Source organism: Cariama cristata, unplaced genomic scaffold, assembly GCF_000690535.1.
Source record: "Cariama cristata isolate BGI_N322 unplaced genomic scaffold, ASM69053v1 scaffold35867, whole genome shotgun sequence".
NCBI lineage: Eukaryota > Metazoa > Chordata > Aves > Cariamiformes > Cariamidae > Cariama > Cariama cristata.
Genome location: NW_009627828.1, coordinates 22,622 through 36,285, shown reverse-complemented (window position 1 = coordinate 36,285; position 13,664 = coordinate 22,622). Strand labels below are relative to the sequence as shown.

The 13,664-nt window shown below is 48.1% G+C and overlaps 1 protein-coding gene across 1 annotated transcript; it reads right to left on the bottom strand.

Moving 5' to 3' along the window:
- Positions 1-895: 895 nt before the first annotated feature.
- Positions 896-13,314, bottom strand: LOC104165046 (microtubule-associated protein tau-like; the record flags this gene model as incomplete). Its single annotated transcript, XM_009704565.1, has 7 exons — positions 13,242-13,314; positions 11,784-11,870; positions 10,283-10,369; positions 8,592-8,657; positions 4,804-5,715; positions 2,180-2,235; positions 896-1,075 (listed from the first exon to the last, which is right to left on the bottom strand). Coding segments are annotated over exons 1-7 (1,461 nt in total), but the record flags the coding sequence as incomplete, so codon positions are not given.
- Positions 13,315-13,664: the final 350 nt, after the last annotated feature.

Genomic DNA, 13,664 nt, shown 5'->3' with positions numbered 1-13,664 from the left:
CCCCCCGCCCCGTTCTGCTAAAATTTTGTACAGAAGATAAATCAATCCACTGACTAGACCAGATTCAGGAGTACAGTGACAGACTCCAAACACAGAGAAGCACCTCCTTGACCCCCACCTGTAACACACTACCATAACATCTCCATCATCCGTACCGGCATGTAAATAGCAATATGCTATTTGTCATCTTCTGATCCTGCAGAAAAGCCTCCCCAAATCTATCAGTTTCTAACGCTGGTCTGTGTAAAAAAGCTCATGAAAAACAGGCAAGTGACTACAAGCTGACTGGTCCCAAGGCAGCAGGGAACCAGAGCAGAGTCATCGCAATCCCTGTCACGGTAAAACCATATCTCGCTGTCTGCGACCTGCAATCTCCGCTCTCTCCCTCACTATGCGTGTATTTGTATGACTAAACACCACCAAGGGAAACTCCAAGCTACTTTTTGCACTGCAGAATAAGCCACAGATGTGTGTGCATTTCCTGTTCTCTGCATAGCACCTGGCAGATCTGGCCCCAGCACATTTCAAATACATCTGTTGTTTACAGCCAACGTGCCCACAAAACACAGCAGAAAGCTGCAAAACAAAGAAGAGCACAAAAGAGCATAAAATGACCTGGAAATGTCTCAGGGAGACCAGGTAATACCCTGCAGCAACGAGATGTTTTTGCTGTAACGCAGAGCAAGAGTCCCTACGTGCTGGTGAGATGGACCCAGTTACTTCCAACACCAAAACTGGAGCCAAATCTGGAAGGGGAAGGGAAGCAGATCCCACCCTCTCCACTGAATGGGACACAGAGAGACTGCCCAGCCAAGCACTCTCAACCAGACCTGTCAGGGACACCTTCAGGTACTCCCCAAGTCAGCTTTGCCTCTCTCACATCCCATTTCCTTACCTTGGCTTTCGTTTCTTGCGTTCCTGTACTGGCGGGTCGGGATGTGACAGAAGAGACTCGTTTAGAGGTGGAAGCAAGGCTGGAGGGTGTTTTCGAAGGGGTTGTGCTAGAGGAGGTGTGTCGTTGGGGGGGGATGGAGGGTCTATCGCCTGGGGGTTTGGCAGTGGAAGGTGAGGATTTCTTAAACATGGAAACAAAATAAAATTGGAACAAAACAAAAATCAGTATGGGAGGGAAACAAAAGGGGATCACCAACATTAAATAGGATTAGAAGGTGCAATACAGAACTGGGTGTGGGATAGGCGATGGCTGGTACTGCCCTCTCCCTGCAGCACAAAGGTGGGCAAGAGCTGCGGGGCCCAGGGCACTGCTGGGGTCCCGCAGTTACACCGGCAAGTATGGGGTACCTCAGGTCTACTCCTCCCACAGGGTGCAGCAACACCCGAGCCCCTTTCTGGGACAGTGTCACCCCGTGACAGCCTGCACTTGCCACCACCCTCAACACCAGTGGCACCACGTGCTCCGCTGGCACAGATGCTGCAGGTACAGGTACAGCACTGTCAACAGCAGCATTTCTGGGAGATGCAGATCGATGCTCCCAGGTCTCTCATCCTCATCAAACCTGCTTGGTCAATAATGGATTGCTGGTTTTTATCTAGACGATTGCTTGCTATCATGACAAACGCCTAGCTTGATATTATCCTGCCATTATCTCGCCCAGGCAGCAGCCAGGCTAATGGCTAGCTGAACTAACCCTCCTCCAAATTAGCAGTGTGACAGATATCCTTAAACTTCTAGAATTTACCCACTATAAAACTCTGTTCCTGATCCAGAACACAGCATCTGCAAGGCCTAGATGATTTAATTTAATTTTCTAATTACATGCTTTGCTCTTTTCACTGTTAGGCTGCTTGTTCCCAATCCAGGCCAAAGCAGTTTCGAGTTTGCTTTTGCACCGGTTTGCCCCAGCAAAGCCAGCTGTCTGCTTTCTGGTCTCAGGTTGGGAAAATGATTTCTCTAACCACCGACCCAACATGAGCCACATGTTTAGTTTAGATTTGGTTGGCTTCCTCGCCCTCAAAGATCACCACGGATTGCACCATCCAAACCACGGTGAGGGAAGAAGAAATAAAAACACTCTTGAAAGACAGATGGAAGAACGGAAGATAAAGGCAAGGTTTCCTAAGAGGCACAAGGGCAGTCCAGAAGAGCAGGAGAGGGAGTCAGGAACATGCACAGCACTTAGAGGGTTGAAGTCACCTCTGGTTTTATTTTTTAGCTTACCTTCGGTTTCTTTCCCTCAGCTTCAGGACCTTCCTTGTCTTTGCTGTCAATATGACCTGGCAAATGGAAACACACAGAGTTACACTTCTTGGGACTGGTCAGTAAACTCCAGAGAGATGATAATGCCTGCACTACAGCAACATGCATGTTGGGTGGGTGTTCCATGTTCCTGCTCTCCTTTAAATTAAATATTATTCTTAGAAATATTACAAAGTCACTCCTTCCTTGCAGAAATACTTCCACATCGTAAACACATTCTTTCTGGATTAACAGATTATCCTGCGCACAGGCAACAGTGCATTAGTCATCATTGGAGCATCAGACACACGCCACAAGGTTTGTATGAGACCATTTTGCCCAGATTTGCACTCAGTTCCAGTAGCATCTGTTCAGTTTAGGACAGAACAGAGTTCTCTTCAACCCTAAACATGAGCCTCTCTCTCTCTAAAACATCCATTGGTTCTAACAATCTTATAAATAAAGACTAAAATTGAAGAATGCCCCAATCCTAGCAGCACCAGGTTGCCTGTGATCTCATTTGAAGTTGTTGTTCAGTGTGTTAGCTTTGCAAAGTGTTTTTATACCTGGCCGTTGTTAATTCCCATCCCTCCTGACACACTGCTTGCTGCCTCCCCAGCAGACAGCGCGCCTTCGATCTGGGTCAGATCCTGCAGAGTCTTAAGGTTTTAGCCGTTGTCCTACTTGATTCGTTATCAAGCTTACAGTGACTCTGACAATATTTCAGTGTTTTGTTCATTAGTCTACAAGCACACCAGACTGCAGTATTGCTAATTAGGAGATTAGAAACAGGGAGGAAGTAATGTTTGTACTATGAGGCACTCACAGAAAAGCCCCTTTTCCCCCGTCTTCAGCTAATTCCTCCCTAATCTGGGAGGAAAAGCTCCGGATGCTCTCCCCAGTGTTTTGGAAACTTGTCCTGGGGAGTCAGCCCTTTCCTAGTGACAGGAACAATGTTGTTAATCCAGCACTGACCCATCCCAGCAGCCTCTCCCAGAGCTGCTGGATGCACTACCCTGCCCAAATTCAGTTCAAGTGCAGACTGGAGCAAAGCTGGAGCTGAACAGCCATGAAGTATCTCTGTCTTTGGAGGAAAAGACCATTAGATAATCAAATAAATTCTTCCTATTCAATCAGAAACTGGTTGACTCTGGGCAACGCATCCCCAACCCACCACCGTTTTCAGGCTCCGATGCGAGTGATAGCAAGCCATGCCAATGCCCTGCAGCACATGTGCGAAGCTTCCCGCTGGCTTACTAGGTACTGAACAACGAGAAATATGTTATGAGCTTTAGCTCCAATGGAAAAAGCTACATCAACAATTTCTTCACGAACCCCAGGCAGCAAAGAGCACATTCTCTCTGCCGCAAACCAGAGCAGCATTTCCAAGCTAATGGAAGCAGCCAAGCCAGCTTTTGGGATGCAGCACTGGGATGAAAGGCAGAGCTTTCCCCAGGCCAGACCCTGGACAGCCAGAGCTCAGGGGCAACATGGTGAGACACCATCGGGTTTTAACGTTTTTGCTGCTGCCCCAGCTTATTAACACAACTCACTGCAAAACCTGTATTTGACCACTGAGCAGGGCCCCTAGTGACATCCCTCTGACCCCCAGTAAAGGTGGAAAATAGCTCCTGGAGAAAGAGAAGGTCGAAGAGCTGCTCTGCTGGCAGGGATACTCGTGCTTTGAGGGGTGAACTCAGCACTGCAGCCAAGACGGCGAAGGCTGAGATCGCTGCATGAACAGAGCAGCTCCAGGGTATGACTGCCCTCCCAGCCCAGCCTAGCCTAGAGACACACATGCTGTTAAGATGGACCCAAGAGCCAGGCCTACACACACACAGGCAGCTCCTGCAAAACACCCCAAATACAGCCATCACGTTGGATCACCGAGGACATCCCCTCCAGAACCGGGATCGGAGAAGGATGCTTTGTAAGAACATCGGACGAGTCCTGTAGTGGACAAAGGTCCGGCTAGCGGCAGATCTTGCCTCCAACAGCAGTCAGTAGTGGATATTTAAGGGAAAAGTACAAGAAACAGGACCAATGTGGGGCCTTTTCCATGGTTAGACCTGCCGTCTTGCCTTTTTCCTCCTCCCTCCTCTGGGGGAAAGCCAATACAAAGAGTTATTGGACCGGACAGTGGACACATGCAAACCAGATGGCATGTCTTGCTGGAACAAGCTGCAGCGTGTGCCGGGTTAGCCCCACTCCAACATGCCAGAACAACGTCCATCCGGTCTTCATCTTCTCTGGGAAGGTGCCAGCGGTGAGTTAAGGTGCCCACCCAACAGATCCAAGGAAATCAAAACAAAAACAGGTGAATAAAGCATGATTGGGGACACGCCAGCACCATGCAAGGGACGCAAACCCGAAGCATAAGGGTCTGGCAAGTAAGCCAGGACATCTCCAGGATTAAACTAAAGAGGGAAGGAGAGGGAGGGAGAAGCAGCGGCGCTTTGTAGATCAGTTCACAGCAAAGGTCCAGGCCATTTCCCAAGCAGCAGGATTCAAGAGGTGGCAGCAAGCCGAAGTACTGTGTTCAGGCAGCCTTGTCATGAGCAAGCCACCGGCAACGTGAGCTCAGGACAGGCAAACGGCGCACACACCTTTTAGGAGAGGGACGCGACTGACGGCTTTATCTGCAACATGGGCACGAGGTTTCTTCTTGGGCGTCCGACGTTCTCCTGTATCTGGCACAGCCTCTTCCAAAGGAGCATCTTTGTCTTTCACATCATCTTTTAACTCAACCGGGAGTTTGGCTGTTTCTAGCAAGGGTCCAGAATCTCCTCCCTCCCCGGGCTCAGCTTCTTTTTGGGAGATAATTTCAGAAGGCTCTGATGGGGTTACATCTGTATCTTCTTCACCCTCCAATGGCTGTCTCTCTTCTTGGTCCTTTCCTGCTTTACGTGATTCAGTTTCAACAAAAAGTGCCTCTCTTGGGATGTCTCTGAGGACATCTTTGGACTCGCTTTCTCCAAAGGCATATTCTTCAAGAGTTTCCTTGGCTATCGCTGGACACAAACCCATTTCAGGTCCTGGTGAAACATGCTGACCCACCAGGGAAAGCAAATCCTGTTCAGAAGTTTCATCAACATCACGGACCTCATCTTTCTCCCATCCACTGGCATCTTCTTTTAATGGGGCTCTGGTATATAAAGGAGATGGCCCATCTTTAACGTGGGAGTCATCTGTGCCACCTGCTCCTGCCAACCCCTCAGCACACACATCACGACCCAGCTCCGTTCCCAGCGCTGGATCCACACCAATGCCTTCTCTGCCTCGATGATCCCACAACTCTTTGCTGTCTTCAGATGGTCTGGAGTCTTGGTACATCTCCAGGGGTATTGGGATGGTGACCTCAATTCTGGTGGGAGCTGCTGTTGTAGCCTTCGTTTCATGCGACAGAAGAGGCTGCTGAAGAACCCCAGCTACCTGCTTTGTGGGCTGACTTTCTCCTTTTATTGCATCTCCCACAGGCTCCTGAGGGCCAGGCTGTAGCTTTGGAGAGCTCGGCTCCCCTGGAGTTGAAGATGCAGGGTATGAAGCATGGGCAAACAATTAGCACAGGCATTTCAAATAGGTAGTCAGTCATGTAATGCTGAAGAATGACTAAGGATTTCTATTGTCAATCTAGAGATAAAAGCAAGTCTCACACTGCCTCACTGAACAGTCAACTCACTTCTCGAGTGGTTTTTGCTTTTAAAGAGACTCTAATCCCCATGGGAATGAGGAACAGTGACAGCCACAGCACGTGGGAGACCAGACTCCTCCCTGGACCCGGTCTCCGAGGTGGCTGGGGTACCCAACCACCACCATCTGCCACAGCCACGCTCTATGAGCTGGTGTGGCTACAGAGGTTTTCAGAAAACACCACCACACCTATTTTCTAATCCAACACCACCACCAGGCCATCAGTTTGCTGGTCAGGGACCACCTCTTCTTGCCTCAAGAGCCTGAACAAAACAGGTCAGGCACCCTCCCTTCCTCCAAGGGCTTGCAAAATCCCTACAGTCCTCTCCTCCCTTGCAGGAGATGTTCAGGCAGACAAGGCACCAGTTACAGCCTCTCAGAGCTCAAACCATCTCTGCTTTGCTCTCCAGATCATTTCTGTTGCTAATGAGCTTGGGGAAGAGTAGTCCTACGTCTCCTCTCTTATTGCCATGTATTTCAACAGTCAGTGGAGCAGAGAGCCTGAGTGGAAAGGACTGTAAGGAAAAATGTGGCTCTGGCCAAACAGCCACAGCAATTCTGGACCGTGCACCCACTCAGGGTAATCACAGCTCCAGTGCTGCTGCCACCATTTGGGCAGAGTAAAAAGTGTGACATTTAAAACCCAAAACTTAGTGTCACAGAGACACAGATCTCTTTTTTTGTTGTTTGTTTGTTTGTTTGTTTTGGGTCAAAGAGAAAATTCTGTTCTATCGCTGATCTCATGCATGACACACATCTTTACAATTTCACCCAACAATTGCTGCATTAAGCCATATATTCTAGTGGAGCTTTTCTGTTAGAAATTCACTCAAGTGAAGCAAAGATGCACTGAGCAATGGAGAATTCACCCTGAACATAGGTAAATTGCTTTAAAAATCAACTGCCCTAGTAAGAATGTGCATCTTATATTATGAATTTGTCCAGCTTCAAATAGTCTTTGGTCTTTTTGAGCACTGATCAGGTAAACTGAAGAGCCTAGATCGGAGCACTTCAGTACTGAGATATTGATTGTTGCTTTGTTAGATTAACAAACAAGGTTAAAACAAGAAAAGAAGTTAAGACTGACTCAGTCTTTTATCAATGTTCTCCCTATTTTAAGAGAATATAATGGTTAAGTGAAAGGACCACACAATGACCTCCAAAATTATGGTTTAAGAGAAATCTTGAATTGGTACCTATTGGCAGGTAACATTTGAAATGTTTTCATACATTCAACATTTGAAATTTTTTCAAATCCCACAGCATGAAAAATAAAGGTAGTTAGTAACGAGATATCAAAGACTCTGTGTGTGTATCAATAATCACATTTTCCTCCGAATCAAAGAGAACCATTAAAAGGAAGCAGCACATTATTACAAGTTCACTTTCAGAGAAGTAACAATTTACATAAGAACCTAGAAATGTCATATGTAGGTTATATCAGAGCTCCAGCTAGCTGTATGTCCCCACATCTGACAGGTGAAAGATCCCAGGACAGTACAGAAAGGTCTTACTAAAAATCTGGTGAGAAACAGCAGCTAGAACCAGGCTGAATAGGGCAGACAGAAGAGAGAACTTCACTCCCCTCCCACTAACAATCTTGATTTCTTTTTTGTAGTGGCGCCACTATTTTAAATACAGAAGAGTTGCTAGTCCAAGAACCACTGGACAGGCAAGCAAAGGTTTCATTTTAATTGCAGGGAGTGGACTGCACATAACTGTGCTCATCCATGTGTGGAAAGCGAAGACGACCTGAATTCTGCCCTGAGCTGAGGAGGCAAAGACCTATTTACTTCTTTAAAAGACACGGATGTCTGTAAATGCACTAATGCAGCCATGATGCTGCCCAAGCAACAGAAGAAATTTGTGATGTTTACTGCACAGAAAACTACCTTACAAAACGGGGTTTAACTAAGATTTTAAACAGCGTATCAAATCAGCGCTACGGCATATTAGTCCTAGCAAGACAGCAATATCAAAGTGAGTTTGAACCTGTAAGTCTCCACCATTGAGCACGGAATTAAGCTAGCACTGGGTGCTTTGGGAAAACCCTGTCCTGAGGTTTTCCATCAAGTCTGAACCGAGTAGAGTCAAGAGAGGCTTTCCAGATATCCAAGAGGTCCCTGGATAATTTCTTGGTTCATCTGAGCAGACACACAATTAATGCTCTAAAAACGCTTACTGCCCACCGTGCCTGGCTTTGCCACTCACATTCCCTAAGACTGGGATGAGAAAAACACACCCTTAATGTTGAAGTCAGGGCATCAGCGAGTAGGTCTGAGACATGTTTTACGTTAGAAAGAAACACAGTAATTAAACAATTCACTTATTTCACGTGTGAAATGCAGGGCCCAAAACTGACTCTGCTCAATGCTGAGCGGTTCCTTCTGGCTCACTGCACCACTCCGGCTCTGTTTATTGCCTTTTCCAGCCCGGAGGATGCCCTGTTTTGCAAATGGACAAACAAGCACCAGGGCCTTCAGCCATCTGAGAGAGAAATTTGGTCCATGAAAAGCTGCAGTCCCCTGAAATGAGTATGTTGGAACATTCAAAGCATGAATGACACTCCCCCGTCAGGAACAGGGAGAACTGCAGAACTGCTCGTACAGTGCAGAGCATTTGCATTACAGAAGAAAATTCCCAAGCCATTAGCAACCAGCCGCACATGTGGGCAGCAATAACCGGACCCCGGCGATTCACTAACCTTGAGTGGCATCTCCTCCAGCGTGGTCCTCCAGGTTGGGAGTGGCTCCTCCCCCCGCCTCTTCAGCTGGTCCCAGTTCAGAGAAAGAAGGGGAAAAACATGATCAAAACAAGAATTAAGTTTAAGTGTGTGTCTGGAGAATTTATTCACCTCCCTGCTGATTCTGCCCATCAGCGCCTTATTATGAGCTGGGCAGAATCAGAAAGGCAACCAACCCACACCGATGGTGGATCTGGGTAGATCTATTCAGCCTGCACTGTACCAGACTGGAGGAGTGTTTCACCAACTTGCACATCCTGGCAGGTTAGTACAAGCTTCTTCAGGTAGAGTTGCAGAAAACAGGCTGTTAAGGAGCAGGGAAACTTGGGGATTTATATCCCCTCTTCTACACCCACCTAGCGTTTACGTTGCCACCAGCACTCACATGAATGTCCAACTCTTACCTGAGCCCTACCTTCTTGGTGTCTACTACCTAGCTTTCTGTAATGAACTCTGCCAAGGCTATTTGACACCAATAAATCCGAGTCTGATATAAATCTGACATGTGAGTACACTAGAGAAGCACAATTTTTTTCACAGCAATGATGGTTTGTCTCTATCAGAATTTTTTCAATTTAATATATGACTACTTTCAAACTAGCTTCATCAATTATATTTGTACATCACAGTTCTACAGTCAAACTAGGACTTTCTCTGTTTTCTCCATTTTTTTCCCAATGAGTTCAGGACACACTGCTTCTTCCTGGCTCCCTGGTACAGTCAGATCTTGAAGCAGAGACTGCGCATCCTTGCTAGCAGGCGAGCCACTCTGCGGTCCAGCCCAGGGCTTCACCAGCAACCTGGGGACCGGGTGAAGAACAATTTGGTTGCCTGAGGGAGTGTGCTGTGGGTTCGTTTCAGTGTTCGGGCATTGACTGAAGCCCACTTCCACCCACTACTTTTCTCAGGTGCTGTCTGATGCTTCCACGAAAAGCCAGTGGCTACCGCAGAGGGGACATACACTAATTTTTCACATACAGACTTGGCTCTCCCAGGAGCTCCTGCCCTCTCATACACACACAGCACTGCTGCAGCTCGCTCCCTTCTTACTCTGCCTCTGAAAGACCTCCATCCCTCCCTGGAAAGCCAGGCCCAGGTGCAGTGATTCCCCATAGAGCATTCAGACTGAATTAGCCACTTCACTTCCTCTGCGTTATCCTTAAAACGCGCCGGCAGCCACAGAACTGCTGCAGTGGCCTGGTTTTCACCTGCTGCTTCAAAGACAACTGCAGGGTCTGGGCTGAGCGAGAGCACCAGTGAGACAAGCAGCAAGGTCCTGCGGTGACCGCATCGCCTTGCCAGCAAAGCGGGGGCTGCTAGCGGAGGGGCAGAGATGACCAGGATCTGCAGGTAAGCGCTTAGCCTGGAGATGGGAGGCGATGCCACAACAGAGACACCAGATAGAAAGACTGTCAGATGTGGAGCTGAGAAAGAGAGAAGAAAAGGCTGCAAGTTTCCCCCCAGGATGGGGAAGGCAAGAGGACAATTGTAAGCTCGGAATTATTTCTGCAGGCTGCGGAGAAGAAAGAAGCACGCATCAGGAGCAAAGCACGCCTGCGAGAGGTTTTGCAGTGTGATTTTTAAGCACTAACCAGTCCAGCTCTCTGCTCTGTCTGCATCAAGAGATGAAACTGCACCTTGGTCTCCCTCACCTGTGGTTCCTTCTGGGATCTCCCCGTGCTGTTCGACACCACCCTGATCCTCGTGGTCTCCTTCCTCCACTAAAGGTGCTGTGGCATCTGAAAAACAACGTAGCTTTCACATAGCTGTCGAGTGGCAAAACCCTGTGGAGGCCAGGACACGCCTGAAGAACTTTTTCGCTCAGAAAAGCACCCGACTCCCTCTCTTGAGCCAGTGCTTGTGGAGGGAGACAACTGAGCATGACATAGCAAAGCCAGTATCGCAGGGACACCGTGAGCCTCTGCCACACAAACCACAAACCACACATCTCCAGCATACTCCTTATGCAGCTGAAGGCTTTACCGTAAACACCACCTTGAAATGCACAGCTAAAGACAGCCAGAGGTGCCTGATCTGCATGCATGGCAATGCTATCTGCATGGGGACATCACTGGTCTGGAGCAGGAGAGAACAGCTCCCATCAGACACCTTCATAAACCATCTGAGCACTGCGACTGCGTCGCACTCTGGGCAGCTCCGAGACAGACAGATACCCGGTCCCATCTACCAGCGGGATGTCTGCTCATCATGACAGTCCTAATCCAACTGGGAAGAGGGACAATATCCCCTTCTGCACCAGCCAGGTTTTACATGCTGATTTCTTGTGCCACATCCACAGGAACAGCGCTGCTTCACAGACAATCAGTCGGCCCACACCTCCAGCGGGACAGGGCTGGAACCGGTCACCTTCTCTGTCCACTTTTCTTTTAGATAAATTTTGCAAACTAATGCCTTTACCTGAAGTCTCCAAGAGGCAGATCCTTGGGATTAAAGCAGCCAGAGGAGCACAAAAAGTGCAGTTAATTAAAATGGTGAACAAGCCTCTAGACCACTCCAGAAGCAGATGCTTTCTACAAACATGGCATTCAGATAACACCCTGGAGCAGCACAGACTTGCCCTGAGTCCTACCAATACAGACTTTACATCAGCACAAAGTTTTGTTTTCTGTACAGACTCTGCCCATCTTATCATTCCAGCATGAATCACGCTGTACTAATGAACATGTAAATACAGTGGGGGCAAAAAAAAAGAGCTATGAGGAACAGCTAACTCTGAAAGGGAACACAGTGACTGGGAGGTGCTCTCAGTATCTTGGGGGAACACAACGATGCAAACCTCTGGCCCTGGGAGCACACAACACGGGATTGCTCCCGGCTGCGTTGAGCCCATGGGACCTTGCAGTCACTGTGTAAAAAGTCTTCAGGAAACAAACCGCAAGCAACCTCCTGAGCTGTAATAAACACTTCACCTTCTCTTGCCTTCCAACCCACTCTCCACCTTTAAATCTCATTATCTCATTCTGCAGAGTGGCAAATGTCACTTGTGATGAGACTAACGAAGAGCACTTGTCCAAGAGTGCAGACACTCCTCCTGAGAAACCCCAGCAGCACACAGCACGGCGAGTCTTTTGGCAAGGTTTACCAGGACCCCATCCATCATGGTTTCAAAGCAGTAAGTCAAAGAGCTCCCACCTTCCGTAGTTGGGGTGCTCTTAGCGTCAGATGTTTCAGAAACAGGCTCATCCGATCCATCATCGACTGGTATCTGAAGGGGATAGCCTGGAAAACATTCAAATGCTTAGAACAAGTCCTTGGCTATCAGTTATGGCCTGTGCATTACAAACTCTGATTGCCTAGATCCACAGCGCAAGAAACTGTAATTGGAGAGCATAAAACACCTGAACTAATAAGCAAGCAAAGCGTGAAAATGCCAACCAAAAGCACCAGTGTCATCACCAAAAGGAACAAGCAGAAACCCATCAGCAAAAGAAAAGCCCAGTGAACCAGACAGCTAGAAACAGCAAAGCATGGTACAAGCAGGAAAGGAGATCTTGGCAACGTAAGCAGAAAAGATGTACAACTTCTGAGTCACTGTTTTCCTCTCTGCCACTTCTGGAGCCATTAGCCTCCCGCCTAGAGCAGGCTGCTTGAACGCTTCCATGATGCGTTAATTCTAATCATTGCAAACCAACAAGCCTTTGTAAAGGGCCTGGTGTAGCACGTAACGTACTGGGCGAAGACTTGGTTGCAAAAGTCATCTTTTGGAAGGGCAGGGCAAGAAGCACAAGTCTGCCCTCTGCAAGGGATCTGGGCAAATAAAATATTGAGAACTGGAGAAAATGACTTGGAAAAGAAGACTCAAAATAGCGTAAGCAAAATCCCTGTGAACCTGTGATGTGTGAAGCTGAGGCTACAAGCTGAGAGGAAGTATCAGACTGAAATGCATTACAGAACCTGGGATGAATGGATGCTATGGATCTCTTTATCTGGTGTAAGGTGTGTCCAAAGCACCTCAAGAAAAGAAAATTAAGATGATGTTTATATGGAGCATAGCTGGGAGTGAGTCCCACCACGTTTGCTGGCATTACGTGGGTTTCCAAGCTCAATTGTGGAGCATGGTGGAATGAGAAAGGAAAGGCTTCTTGAGAAATGCAGGTCTGAAATATGAGGTAAGAGACTCTTGCATGGCCCCCGCTCCCAGAGCTCTCCGTTCAGTTCTCCCCATCGCCCTGTGCAGGTGAGAAAAGCAGGCAGCAAGAAGCATCCTTGAGCTGTGTCTCCAAATAAAAGCAGTGCTGTATTTTTATAGCAAACTGAGGAGTGAACGCAGAAACACACATTTGCAAAAGCTGCAGCAATAAGATCATCGCTAGTCTGGATACTAGGGGTTGTTCTGCTCTCGCTGGGCAAGGATATCAAAGAGCAGCATTTTCCTACAATTGTGAACACCAGAGCATCTTGTGGGCTACCCACTGTCCACTGGCTGCAGCCAGCTGATCCATGGCAACCTTCCACACACATGTACCCACTCCTCCTGGCCATCCCCCCTCGGCACCACCACGCTTGCCCCACTCTCCCTATTTAGGTCATTCTTCTCTCAGTAGTGGGCAAGGCAGGTCCTTTACACCATCTCCTCCTGGAGACGCTCACCTGATGGGATGTGCTTCTCCTGGCCAGCTGCGTGATCCTCCATCATGGTGATGTCCTGACGCTGCTCCGCCATCTCTCAGCAAAGTTACCTGACAAAGAGAGTAAAAACAAGCACTCATTAGGCAAAACCTGACACAAAATGCCTTCGTCTGGAGCCCAGTTTGCGCGCTCCCATCTACTGCTCCGTGAGACAATTTTGGTTTGTCAGCCAGTTTCCAGGAGCATTAAGCATCCTATTGCAATCAGCCAACAACCACCAACGATCTTCTCAGCCACTGGAAGGATAGATCTACTTTGCTCCCAGTTCCTGATGAGCCCTGAAATCTCACCATTGTGCTCGGGGAAGGTTCACAGCTCAAGACACATGTTACCTACTGGGTATCACACTGGTGCTGAAATACTCCACGGACCATCTAACGCTAA